Source organism: Ostrinia nubilalis, chromosome 28 (assembly GCF_963855985.1).
Source record: "Ostrinia nubilalis chromosome 28, ilOstNubi1.1, whole genome shotgun sequence".
Lineage (NCBI taxonomy): Eukaryota > Metazoa > Arthropoda > Insecta > Lepidoptera > Crambidae > Ostrinia > Ostrinia nubilalis.
The window spans coordinates 2,326,903-2,341,064 of record NC_087115.1 but is presented as its reverse complement, the minus strand read 5'-3'; the positions used below and the strand labels follow the sequence as shown (position 1 = coordinate 2,341,064).

General features: G+C 38.9%; 2 protein-coding genes across 2 annotated transcripts in view; one reads left to right on the top strand and one right to left on the bottom strand.

The window, feature by feature from the left end:
- Positions 1-14,162, bottom strand: part of LOC135085353 (uncharacterized) — a 46,287-nt gene that overhangs the window by 16,839 nt on the left and 15,286 nt on the right. The gene's annotated exons all lie outside the window — the stretch shown is intronic.
- Positions 3,349-13,180, top strand: LOC135085531 (uncharacterized). The gene is made up of 16 exons (XM_063980311.1): positions 3,349-3,451; positions 4,321-4,623; positions 5,658-5,691; positions 6,388-6,411; positions 7,050-7,097; positions 7,413-7,457; positions 7,613-7,657; positions 8,064-8,084; positions 8,172-8,255; positions 8,722-8,916; positions 9,356-9,412; positions 9,755-9,805; positions 10,183-10,227; positions 10,649-10,669; positions 11,245-11,298; positions 12,496-13,180. Exons 1-16 carry the CDS (start codon positions 3,416-3,418, stop codon positions 13,077-13,079), a joined length of 1,647 nt encoding a protein of 548 aa, XP_063836381.1. The 5' UTR covers positions 3,349-3,415; the 3' UTR covers positions 13,080-13,180.

Below are 14,162 nucleotides of genomic sequence, written 5' to 3'. Positions count from 1 at the left end.
GCAAGGGTATCAGTATCGGAAGACCCAAGAGATGCAATCTGGTGTGAGGAATTGCACACCGTTGGTGCAGAGGCTGTGGAACGAGTCCACAATTTCACTTACCTCGGGAGCATCGTGTCAGAGCCTGGAGGTACCGAAAAGGACATTATTTCGCGCATTGCCAAGGCCAGAGCTACCTTCGCACAACTTCGAGCCGTATGGCAATTACGGAAATTGACCCACGCAAGATCAAAATATTCGGGTCCAACGTCAAATCAGTTCTGCTCTATGGGTGTGAAACGTGGAAGGCCACTAAGGTTATCTCGCACCAGCTGCAGATCTTCTTCAGCCGCTGTATTCGCCGAATTCACCAAAATCTCCAAACGACAAACTCTTGGAACGCTGCTACGAAATACCGATCGGCCAGCAGATCAAACGCTGCAAGTGGAACTGGATCGGCCACACTCTCCGAAGGGACCCCGATAATATCCCCAAGCAGGCTCTAGATTGGAAACCTCAGGGAAAATGCAAACGTGGTCGCGCCAAAAAAACATAGCGGCGCACTGTAGCAGACGAGGCGAAGAAGATCGGCAAGACTTGGAGCGAGATCAAACGCGAAGCTCAAGACCGAATGCGATGGAGGACTGTTGAGTTGTGGACGCCTTCTGTCCCATATAGGAGACATAGGACATTGAGTCACTAATATTATATGTATAAGCGAAAGCTTTTTACTCTTTTACGCAACAACTACTTAACAGATATTGTTGAAACTTTACAATATTGTCGTTTATACATCAGAATAACAAATGGCTAGTTTTAATAACATTTATTTCACCATAACTTAAAAAAACCTTAGAAAATAAAATATTTTGTTTTATTTTTGATTACTCTGACTCCCAACTTTGATTACCCCGACCATGAAAATTTTGATGTCACATAACTTTTTATACCTGCTTGCTACAGATGGGCCAATATAAAAAATATGCACGTAAAAATGTCTATTTTGAAATGTTTTACCTAAACTTACTCTAAATTCAAAAATAAAAAAGGTCGGGGTAATCAACTAAATAATCCAGATCCGGAGAAATACCCTGTTAACATTGTTGTATGGCGACAGACTTAGGTAAGATGGTGGTAGTTAGCCAGGCGGACTTAGAACAAGCTCTACCACCAACCAAACCGTACAGAAAAATTAAGCAAGCATCGTTTGTGAAGACCGGCGTACAGTGGTGATTTTGACATTATTACGACGTGACAGAACATACTCAGATGTCTCACTGACGAAACAAAAAGCACCCCCGTGCCACTTCCATACCTCGGGCACTGACTGAGCTAAAGCGCTAGACGTTTATCTCCACAGGACTTTTCCCACCTCTCGTTCCCACCGCTGCAACTCCTGTGTAGCCAGGATCTACAGCTTGACCGCCAATAACCCAACCAGTGAAGGGCAAGTTTGTCCCGGGGGAAAGTTAAACTGTCATTGGACCCGCAGCGAAATTAATCAAGAACATAGGAGGAGTTCGAAGTTACAGTTTGTCAAAAACTCTTAAACCATAAAATATAGGTATCAGTGATCCGTCTGCTCGTTTGCCTCCTGTCCCATAAAAAAATATCAGCATTAAAAGTCCTAGAATGCAGAGTCCTCAGCACTGGCCCATTTATTGTCCTGAAGTAGTGGTAGGGTTAATACTGGGACGTGTAAAAGTGCTTTTTTAAAGCCTATTTACAGAAATAAATGAGTTTCATGAGTTTTTTATGCCATTGTGTACAATTTCTGTAGGTATGTAGTACCTCTGTCACATGCCTTTGTAATTTTGTATGAACTAAATAAACATTTTTTTAATTTATTTTATAATTTCCATATTTTCTGCAAAAATGTTTCCAAAAATGACTATTCATATTTATTTATCGATGCAAATAAAATTCATTATTAATTTTAACCGGCTGATGGTTTATTTATTTATTTAGAACTTATATTATGGACATAACACTGTACATAATGCGGACTTAATGCCAGTCGGCGTTCTCCTCCAGTTAACCTTAGGGTCAAATTAAAAATGGTTCGCGTACCGGAATATTATGCTAAGGGACCGGGTTCGATCCCCGTAAAGGGCAAATGAATGTTATGTATTTCAGCCATAGGACGTCCACTGTTGAACATCAGCCTTCCCCAAGGATTTCCTTAATGGCCGGTTGGTAGCGGCCTGCATCCAGCGCTTTCCTGCTACTTCTATGAGGTCGTCGGTCCACCTTGTACCCACAAGTCTACCCGGACGTCCTACGCTGGGTTTTCCGGTACGTGGCCTCCATTCCGATCCGTAAACGTACTTAAAACTGACTGACTTACCTTTTTTTGTTACAGGGAAAAAATGCGTTGAATCGCATACCTACCCTGCGGGGACAGGGTAGGTTATGTGGGGCTCACCAAGTCAGAAGGACGAGGCATACCCACTAAAAAGACCCGGTGCTCTGTCACTCGCCATAAGTGGGAGGAGACTGTGGGTTTCTGGACAAACCTAAGCCAACTTACTATACTATGAGGACATCATTATGTTCATATCAACCCTTACCCATATGACATGCAATAAATAATTTGAATTTGAAACTTGTGGGTGTTGCACAGAATTTCTTTACGAGGACGAATCAGAAATGAGGAGATCCGTAAACGAACTAAAGTCGCTGACATAGCCCGACGGATTAACAAGCTGAAGTGGTAATGAGCAGGGCACTAAATTAATAAATGAAAAATAAAAAAAGGAATTGCAAGAAACAAAAAAAAAGGTAAAAAAGCAAATGGAGGTGGCTCAGCGCGTGCTGTTTTTAAGGACTACCTGTCCAAGACAGCACTGATTTTCAGCTACCCCATTTCTCATGAGGTGTTGATGGAGTAAAATGGCAACGGGGGCTTACGGGACTATTCCCACCTCTCGTTCCCACCGCTGCAACTCATGTGTAGCTAGGATCTACAGTTTGACCGCCAATAACCCAACCAGAGAAGGCCAAGTTTCTCCCGGGGGAAAGTTGACTGTCATTGGACACTCAACGAAATTAATCTGAAGAACATAGGAGGAGTTCAAACGTTCACGGGGGCGAAAAATATGAGTAAAAAGAGAAATAATAACTGACTAAATAGAAATAATTAAACTTTTAAGTTTTTAACCTTGGAGTAAAAACGTGCCGAAAATATTTGTAAAAAATATCCAGTGATCGGAGTAAGAAATGTGATCACATCTAAATATGTGTTTATCCAGCTGTTCCACTCCAATTATCTATGTTATTTACTCACCAACGTATTGGCTATATATCAAATTAAATATAAGCATCAACATCTGTGTAATTAATACAATATTTGGAATAAAATTAAAATTTCCTTGCTATATAAAGTGGGGGTTTTCGGTGCTTCTTCACATTCGGTTGTCGCTCTATCGTCAGCAAAATGATCGGTCTTAAGCTGGTAGCCATCGCGTGCCTGGTAAGTTCCTTTTATTGCACTTTGCACTCCCTCCAGTGCCTTCCAGTCGAACCTTTACTTCGAACTCCTCCTATGTTCTTCTTATTAATTTTGTTGCGGGTCCAACGACAGTTTACTTTCCCCCGGGACAAACTTGACCTTCACTGGTTGGGTTATTGGCGTTCAAGCTGTAGATCCTGGCTACACAGGAGTTGCAGCGGCGGGAACCAGAGGTGGGAATAATCCCGTAAGTCTTTTTCTTTGTCGACGAAAAGCCTCTGTGGTCTAGTGGTGAGAACCGGGTTCGATTTCCGGCTGGGGCAAAATTTTCTACTACACTTGCAAAAATAATTTTCGAATAATGTTTCCCGGCTTCGCAACATTTTTTTAATTTTAGGGACTTTTACGTAGCATTTTTCTTTACTGCTCCGCAAGTCATTGTCTTTCTGAATAGCAACAATGTATACAGCATTGTTGTATTTCAGCAGTTGGAGGTAGGATAGCCAGTTCCTCTGTGGTTGAGGACTCCAGTAGCTCGCTTCTATCTTTGTCCTGATCATCACATTCCATAGATCAGTTAAAGCAGGGGTTCCCAAAGGGGAGGCGCTAGGACCTTTAAAGGGGGGTCGCGGGCTATCTATGTAGTTAAGTATTAAAAACCTGCGACCCCTGAGAGGAGACATTCCAGACTGCTCGATACGACCACTAAATAATCTGGACTGGAGGATGGGGGGTGCCGATTTTTTTATGGTCGAAACTAAAGAGGGCGCATCTCAAAAAAGTTTGGGAACCCCTGAGTTAAAGGCCAAGAGGTCCCCCGTTGTGGTTAAAACGACCGTTAGAAGTAAGATAGGCAGTTCCTCCTTTGATTTGATTTGTATTTGTTACAGTTCGCCTCCGCGTACTCGCAGCCAACGCTCGACTTAGGCAGTGCCTTAACGGGTGACGTAACCGGTGACGTAACCTCAAAAGCTGTAGACACAGTTGAGGGTGCAGGCAAGACTGTCCTAGATACTGGTCTAAAGGGTGCCGGTAACCTTGGCGGCGGTTTGGGTCTTGGCGGCGGTTTGGGTCTTGGCGGCGGCTTAGGCGGCGGGCTGGGCGGTTTGCTGGGCCAAGTCCTTAAGGCACCCCTGAAGCTTGCAGGCGGTTTGCTCGGTGGATTGGGAGGAAAAGGCGGCCTCGGACTCGGGGTAAGATCACAAGATTTTTTCTTCTCAGCACTTGCCGTATGTTAATCTCGAAGCGCTGGTAGGGCCCAAAAGATAAGAAGACATGTAAAGTGCCCCATAAGGACCTTTTTTATTAACTATATTTTGACGTTCATAAGTGCCACTTGTGGCACAGAATAATAATAAGTACTACTTTGTGGTCTAAATTGCATAAAATATTTTTGATTTTGATTTTGAAAGATTAATTTTATTTGTATATGCTAGTTTCCTAAAAAGATACTTTCAGTCCGTCAATTACATTAGCAAAATATATTGGACACGTTATATTTTTATTTGTCAAGTTATGATGCGTTGAAGTTCCGGGTGACGTCACAAAGTGTTACTATTTTAAGCATGCCTTGACGTCACGGACCTCGTTGAACTTTGGCGCGCTTTATCTCTTTCAAATTTTCATTAGAAAATGTGAAAACACGTGTCGAGTATTTTTTTGATTTGACAGATGGACCAATTTAAACTCTTGCTTTTTTACCCAAGAAATATCCCTATTTGGTCCTAATGGATAGTCCCATTTACCCCATGTTAAGCTAAGTTATGACAAGTTTAAACTGAAGTAAGGTCATAACAGACTTATCAACTGTCAACCGCGAGGCGAGGCTTTTATAGTTCCAAAATATTGAACTGTCCTATCCATGACATTGACAGTGGGGCGCCACCGTCAATACCGGATCGCTGGTTCCGATTTTTGCCATGTTGGAAACCTTATATGTAGTTGAACGATGGTAGCGCCCCCCTGTCATTGAGTTTGGTGGGACAGTTCAGCGTGGGTCATCTATACGTTACGGTGCGGATGACGTGCGTTGACAAATAATACTACTGCCTCGAGTTGATATGGTCACGATCCCTTTCCGGGTAGATAAGTGTGCTGCGTCCTTAAAATTGAGCAAAATACCTTTTGTAAATGTAAATTTTTACGTTGAGAGATTTTTAACTTTGTAAATGTTAGTTTTTTGCTGGTGTTTTAATTTTATTTTGGTAAAAACAATAATATTTTACAGGCAAACGGCAAACTTGGTCTCTACGGAATCTTCAGTGAGTAGATGTTTCTAGACTTTTAATTCTGAAATCAGTTTTCAGCTTTTTTAATAGTACATTAAATTTTCACGGCACACTGACACCAGTACCTCTAGCATGAACAACTTTCGTCTTCGAATCGTTTGCGTATTCGATAAAATTCGAAACTCAATCTTCGAATTAAACGATAACGTGACAATTTTGATTCTCAAAATAAGTTTCGTGCAACTACATCTCATACTAAGTTCACTTTACGACACGTTCACAAGGGCGCTGTTCAAAAGATTTAGTACGAAAACTGCAACAGCGCCCTTGTGAACCTGTCGTAAAGTGAACTTAGTATGAGAAATGGTTGCACGAAACTTATTTTGAGAATGAAAATTGTCACGTTATCCTTTAATTCAAAGGTTGAGTATCGAATTTTGTCGAATACGCAAACGATTCGAAGACGAAAGTTGTTCATGCTAGAGGTACAGAGGTACTTTTCTATGGACATTTATAACTAAAATTGGTCATAATATGTCAAAACTTACGTAACTTTTCTATGGACATAATAATATTAGGCTTGCTCGATGCGTCTTAGGCCCAGCTCAGTGAGTTAGTTGTCCTTATTTTTGGGACACCTGTATTAAAATAAAAAGATTACGATGTTTTTATTGTTTGTTTTGAATACCTACCTTTATTTTGATTTATTAATGTTTTTAATATTTTCAGATGCCCTCGCTCGTGGTCTTACCAGTAAGTAAAAGTACTATAAATTAAAATTCTTTAATGAAAGCCATTTTTAGAGCATTTTCACGGTCAAAAATACAAATATTGGTTAAAATAAATAAAAAATTAGCTAGCCATTATTACGCGACTTTGGCCTGTTTTCACTATCCTAATTTTTAAGTGACCCTTATGAAAACAATTTTTTTATGCATAACAAGGCAGGTATTTGACCACAATCACACCTGATGTTAAGTGGGATGGAATGCAGTCTAGGATGGTACATATCTGCCCTGTAAGTGCCTATTCACTCTCGCCTCGAAAAGGCCCGGATTATAGTCTTCGGGAAAGACAGCAGCAGGCAGCGAATACCAGTCCCTAGTTGTTCGCATTATAAAAGAGTCATCGAAATGCTTAGTGCGAGCTGGTGGAATGTCAACAATATAGGGATGGTACGCTAACCTGCGTCTGGTTCCTGTTATGTCACTTAAAAATTGGGGAAAAGTGTCGATGAAAAGCAAAAATAGATTAAAGAATTAATATTTTTTAATTATTAAATTAGGTTGACGACTAAAAAGTTTCAATTTCTTTTTATTATTTTTTCTTTGCACTAAATTGGTACTGTCCCCTTTCATTTACGATGGACTAACGTATTTTTTATTTTTTAGGCCTCTCTGTCGACTTGGGCGCCCTCTTGGAAGATCTTAAGGATCTGAGTAAGTGTTTTTTCAAGTAATTTTACCGTAACAAATAGAGAAAGCTTGCAAATATTTATTTGTAATAAAAGTTCAATCTTCAATTGAGAAGAAACATGTCAATAATTTTTTTTTTACTATTACTCTTATGAATAAATGGTATGGTAATGGTAAATCGTAAATGTTGAAAAAAAAAAATTCCAAGAAAAAACATAGAATGCTTTTATGAAGCCTTATAATAATCATTATGTCTCATAATCTTTTGACGCGCCTCGTAATATCGAATAAGTAGAATATAATTAAAAAGCAAATTAATAATGATAATTTCGTTTACAGAAATCCCAGGCACAGTCGACGACGTCGGCAACGTTTTGATCACTGGTAATGTATAACAAATAAAATGTTATGTAATAATATAAAAAAATATTTAAATCCCACTTTTTCCCGCGACTTCTCCCGTGTCCATGCACCCGTGGAAGAAAAAAAAGAAGAAAAAGTAGTTTATTTCACTATTTAGAGTTTAATTTTTTTTTCAGTTGCCAGATTCGGCGGTCGTGTGATCAACTCCGTTCTCCCAGGAAGTAAGTTTATTTTATTTTTCTCAGTCAACTACGACAGAAGTAGCGTCTTTTGTCATCTTTTTTTACACGTTTTTGACCGCTTTAAATTTTAAGTAATATGTAGGTACCTAAAGCATTATGAAATTACAATATTATGAATTTTCATTGTGTGTGTATATTTATTATTATTTATACTAATCTCCAGTTGTAACTATTTATAAATAAATAAATAAATAAATAAATAAATAAAAAATTGTTTATTTGGCACAACACATTAAAATTACAAATTAAAACTTATGAAAGTATTTTTTAAATGGTCAAAAAAGATGCAGTGACCGCAAAGGGAGACCCCCTTTACCCTAATTAAATTTAATTCTATTGTTTTTTATGGGAATGTATTTTAACCAATTTGTTTTTTTGTTTTCAGCCGGCACCATCCTCGCTAGATGTAAGTACTTTCCGGGTTGATAAGTGTGCCATGTCCTTTAAATCGTAATAATATTGTATTAAAATAATTTTCATGGTTCCTTTCCAGTGGTCATCGGTGTGCTCAAGAGCCTCATCTGTCTCCTGGGATCCCCAGGTCTCACTGGTAGCATCCTCAACGACCGCAGACCAGGTAAACATACTCAACAATACACCACGAAACCTTTAATAAAGTTTAAAAATTGTCTTTCAACACTTCAAACTCCTCCTATGTTCTTCTGATTAATTTCGTTGCGGGTCAAATGACAGTAACTTTCCCCCGGGACAAACTTGGCCTTCACGGTTGGGTTATTGACGGTCAAGCTGTAGATCCTGGCTACACAGGAGTTGCAGCGGTGGGAAAGTAACACTAGAATGATGGAAAAAACTACTTACCTCGAAAGACGGAGAAGGGATTTTTAATATCAAAAAATTGCGAAAAATATTAGCCGCCAAGTTTAAATTAATAATAAAAAAATAACCAGAAAATAGTACTGTTCCCTATCTGTCCTAAAATTTAGTAGAGTCGTTAAGACCTACTTACAGAAACTAATTAATAACTAATCACTAAGTTATTCAATAAAGAATTTATTTATTTATTAATCAATCCTTTTGTCCAGGACTCAGAAACTCCAGGGACATTCCAGCCATCTGCCGTGCAGGATACGCCAAGCGTTTCGGAGTCAAGCCATACACCGGCGACTACGAAAACGGTGCTGACATCTACAACTTCTACGACCTTGGAAAGATCAACGACGAGTTCCAAGTCGCTCTGAACAAATACACCAAGGGCAAGGGTCTTAAGGGACTGAAGGGTGAGTTTTAACGGTCATCATCATCATTCCAGCCATAGGACGTCCACAGCTGAACATAGGCTTCCTCAATGATTCCATATTGACTGGTTGGTAGCCGCCTGCATTTAAGGGTCATTTAAGGGTACAGCTAAGTGCCTGCGACTTCAGAGATTGATTGAATAATTGAAGTTTTGGCAACATTTTTCGTTGATCCTCCGCTGCTATTGGTCATAGCGTGATTCTATAGTATTTCTCAGTCAATAGACTATTCAAAACAAACATATTTTCAGCTTGATTTCAGTCGAGTACCTATAGTAGATTTGCTCCTCATACTTTTCTACTGTATATCAACGGGAAAAGGCCGAATTACAGATTTCGATGGTTTCTACACGTGGTGAATTTGTAAGATCATGATTATTTATTACTTTTATTTATTAATATTGTTTTTGTTTTGTTCCAGGATCACAAAAGATCATCGCCAAGTGGGTTATCGAGCTGACCCTGATCGTGAAATCCCGTAAGAAACATTTTATTCTAATAAAAATCATTTGTTTCTTGATTATAATTGAACAAAGGTAAAATCTAGATTATCCGGATATCTGATTATTCGGATTGACTGACACCCAATTGACTAAAATGATGAATTATGTAAAACCTTTCCTATAATAAAAAGTTAATTTTTGTTCGACTTGACTTTGAAATTGATTATCCGGAATACGCCTGGTTTTAATTGATCCGTATAGTCGGGATTCTACTGTACCTATGTACACTAAATCATGAGAATTTAAATTTTCTAGTAAATCATCCGCCATTTTTGTATAGTTTTACGATGGTATTTATTTTTCTGTTTTATTTTCAGACAAGGACGGTCATTACACCAAAGCTGAGTACACCCGCATCGTCAGACTGCGTAAGTTAAAATTTAAATATTTGTTAGATTTCATATTTCCGTTAAAATAATCAAAACGCATAACTTTTAACCAATGTGTAATTGCCATCCGTCTGGGTTTCCCCGTATTTGTCTTAGTTTAGTTAGAGTACCCTCTACCCTCATTCAAAACACATTACCTATTTACTATATTTTACCTATTTCATAGTGAATTTTGGGGTGATTGGTAGCGTGCCCTATATAATTGTAGTGCGTACCATTAATGACATGCGTACCATCAATGTCACGCATGCCATTGGTTCGCCATCCCTGCCCATAGCTATTTAGCTCTTCCTACAGCGCCTAGCTACTAGTTTATAGCTCTCAATTTGACGTTAAATGTGTATATTTCTTTCCAGTTATCAAGATCATTGGAGGAATCGGAAACTCATACAAGAGTGGACGTAAGTTGAAACATTATTATTATTTTGTTTATAATAACGAATATTTCTCTACAACTCGATCGAGTTAACTGCGCACCTGGCAGCCGTGACGTCACAACGGGGCGAACGCGGGGAGGTGTGCGGGTGAGTGCGAGGAGAGTCGCATTCCAGCGAGGTGCGCAGTTAAATTTTCAAATTCAAATTCAAATTGTGTTTTATTATTCAAATTCAAGTTAGCTCGATCGGATTGTAACTAACTCAAAATTATCTTGATTACTTTATTTTCTTTATTTATGTATCTTTAATTTTGACACACAGTCACTCTAATGACGTGTAAATGAGTTACTTATTAAGTTAATACAAATTATTAAATAATTGAAGCCCTTATTTCGATGAGTTTTGTTGTTTATTGTATCTAATAACTCTTTCTTATTATTTACAGTTGGAGACAAACTTGCTGCCGGTGAGTATACAAAATCTTTCTAAACCAATATTTGAACAAATTTTAATATGAAATGTCTGTGAGACTTAAATCGAGCTAGTAACAATGGTTTTTTACTGAGTTGAGAATAAGCAATCTTGGATAAAAAAATGTCCATGTTCCAAGGGTGACTGAGTTTCTTCTGCCACTTTTTCTCAGCACCAACCGGTATGTCGTCCCGAAGTGGTGGTAGGGCAAGCTATATTTGAAAAGAATCTAGCGGGAAACTTTCAAAAACTAAAATTTTCATACATTTTTTACGCTCACTAGTGAGCGCGTTTGATGTAAACTCACACTCAACCCACAGTTATAAGTACGAGTTTAAGTTAAAAGGGTGGATTCGATCAAACAAAAGTAAATAATAATCTCAGAATAAATCGTCAGTTATTTGACATTTTTATTTCCTATACTGAAACTGTCAATGTGCCAGTTATACCAGGAGTTATTCTCGGATAAAAGTTTGGTCGAATCGGGCCTAGTAACTTAAGTGTTTACGCAGCGTTTCACAGTTACCTACTTATTTCCGAGTACGTAACTTATTATGTGTCTGTTTCCAGAACTTATCGTTTACTTGGCTGCCAGCACTAAGGGCAATGGACAAATCAACATTGGTGAGTATCATTAATTTTACAAATAGTGCAAAAAGACAGGGTAATTTTGCAAACACTTGCTAAATTTTTAGGAGCGACTCAGAATAAATAAATAAATATCCTTATACATTTTATACTGCGCCGCTAGTCCCAAACTAAGCAAAGCTTGTACTATGGATACTAGACAACGGATATAAACATACTTAAATACTTTTTTTGTAAATACATAGAAACATCCAGCCTCGTCACATAAATTCAAATTCATCATTCAAAGAAATCATTTTTTTCTTTAATTATTTTTATCCGCTGCGCGCGGTTCCAAAATTGGCACACGTGCAAATTGGGAACACACTTAACTACAGTTCAGTTTTACAAAACTTAATAGACATTATGGTGCGCAAATATGACTTACCTTGTCATAAAAGGGAATAAATCTTCAATCGAAAAATATTACGATTAAAAATAATTACGATAAAGTTATATTTTATATTGTTTGATAGAGCTAAATTTTGGCAACTGTTTGCGAAATCATCCTGTATAAAGGCCTATTCAAACCTGAGCGATATTCGCTGCCGCTGTGGGTAGAGGTACATACCACGCGGGTTTCGCTCAGGTATTTAGTATCAAGTACCGCGGCAATACCGCTTAGGTCTGAACAGTATTATTACCGCCCTTCAGCACAAAAAATTGCCTTGTTTCTTTGTAGCAAGTAAAGGACGAAGCACACTTGTCAACCCCGAAACGGATCATAACCGTATCAACTCGAGGCGGTCAGTATTCTTTGTATGAAACTCCATACTGCAACGTACGCTTATCCGCACCGTAACGTAAACGCCTCGCGGTTGAAAGCGCGGCGGAAGGCGATACGGTGTTGATCCCTTTCCGAGTTGATAAGACAAGTGTCATCCTTAAAGATTAACGCCCGTATTGACAAACATTACTATGAGGTCTCACAGTGCGCGTGGATGCACAGAATGACAGACGGACCAATCACAGAGCTCTATTCATTTTGCTGCTTCACTTAGGCTGAGTTGCCTAACTTTGACTGTAACTTTAAAGACAACCGGTGTATTTTGTATAGAGTTTGACAGATTTTTGACGTTTGTTAAAGTCAAAGTAATATGGTGCAACCCAGCCTTAAGCAATCATCGTTTTCAAATACGGGCGTACCTATTCTGAATAATGTTGCATCATTCTGATTTAGTCGTTTCGTTTCAGATTTGTCAGCGGAATTCCCAACTATCAAGAAAGAGATAGACGAGTGCAGCAAGGACAACTTCAAGGGTGCCTTCAATGACGACAACGGTGACGACAGCACTGGCTCGTACGCTACCATCGACAACCAAAATTCAAGCGACGACAACTCAAATGTCAACTCAAACGCAGACACAAATGAGAACACAGACACATCTGACAACTCAAACACAAATGAGAACACAGACACATCTAACAACTCAAACACAAATGTGAACACAGACACATCTAACAACTCAAACACAAATGTGAACACAGACACATCTAACAACTCTAACTCAGAATCAGACTCAGATAACTCAAACGGCTCAAACACCAACTCGTACAAGAACACCGAGACCAACGACTCCTCCAAGAACTCCTCATACAACAAGAACACCTCAGACCAGAGTTCTGAAAATAACACCACCCAGCAAAACGACGGAAACTCATCCTACTTGAGCGCATCATCCTGCAACCAATCCTCTTCTACCTCCGAGCAAGGAGACCAGAGTGAATCTACCCACTCATCCAAAACTGAGGAGGGCAGTGAAACTACCGTCTATTAAATAAAATATTTGTAGTCTTTATACAAATAATTTAACTGCGACATGCATTAGCTTAAACTAGAGTGAGATGACCTCTTATTGAAATAAAAGCATTCCAGAAATACTGTGTTTACATTATTCTATCCTTCGACCTTTTAGCCTAGGCGCAGACCATCGATTTTTCGTCGGCCGATAGTTTAGTCGGGCAGTTGATCAGTATGGGCATGTAATGGAAGTGCGCACATTACACCGATTTGATTTGGCCGATTCTTCATACAATAAAATTAAAATCGGGTCCAACTATCGGCCAACTAAAAATCGATGGTCTGCACTTTAAGGTCATCGCACATTCATTAATCCGGAAAGGGATCGTTACCGTATCAACTCGAGGCGGTCAGAATTCTTTGATGATGATACGCAAACTTATCCGCACCGTAACGTAAACGACAGCGCGCGAAGCGCAAAAGGCGATACGGTGTCGATCCCTTTCCGAGTTGATAAGTCTGCTATGAGCTGGCTGAGTTGTACCACCTTATTTTAACCGTGACTATAAACATACCCGGTGTTTTTATAAGATGGTGCTCGTGTGGAACCCAACCTTACCCGTATTCACAAATGATGCTTGCTTAAGTAAAGTCAAAGTCAAAATTTCTTTATTTGTAGGTATAGACTAAATATAGTGCTTACAAATCGTCAAATATTTTGCTCTTAAGGAGCCTCTACATGTCTCATAATCTTTTTACCCTACCAGCGCTTCGAGACCAACTTAGTAAAGCAGGACATTCAATGCACAGCGTTGAACAGAGCTCCGTGATTGATTCGTGTGCCACCCTGTGCGTTCACGCGCACTGAGAGTCCTCATAGTTATGTTTGTGAATACGGGCATTAGTTAGCATGATGAGGCAGTAATGATGATGATTATCATCAAAAATAGATAAATTGCCCGGATAAAAATTATATAGTAATCATTAAGTAGGGGTCAATCAATTAGGTACTAATTAACATAATGACTTCACGAATGTGTTATCTTATCAATTGTAATTAGATCTTGATTCAAATAAAAAACAATTATTGATAAATACATTTATCTTGGACACGTGTTGC

Coding starts and splice junctions, on each gene's coding strand:
- LOC135085531 (XM_063980311.1), top strand. CDS start 3,416: ATGATCGGTCTTAAGCTGGTAGCCATCGCGTGCCTG. Junction 6,412..7,049: donor CCTCGCTCGTGGTCTTACCA/GTAAGTAAAAGT, acceptor TTTATTTTTTAG/GCCTCTCTGTCGACTTGGGC. Junction 7,458..7,612: donor CGGCAACGTTTTGATCACTG/GTAATGTATAAC, acceptor TTTTTTTTTCAG/TTGCCAGATTCGGCGGTCGT.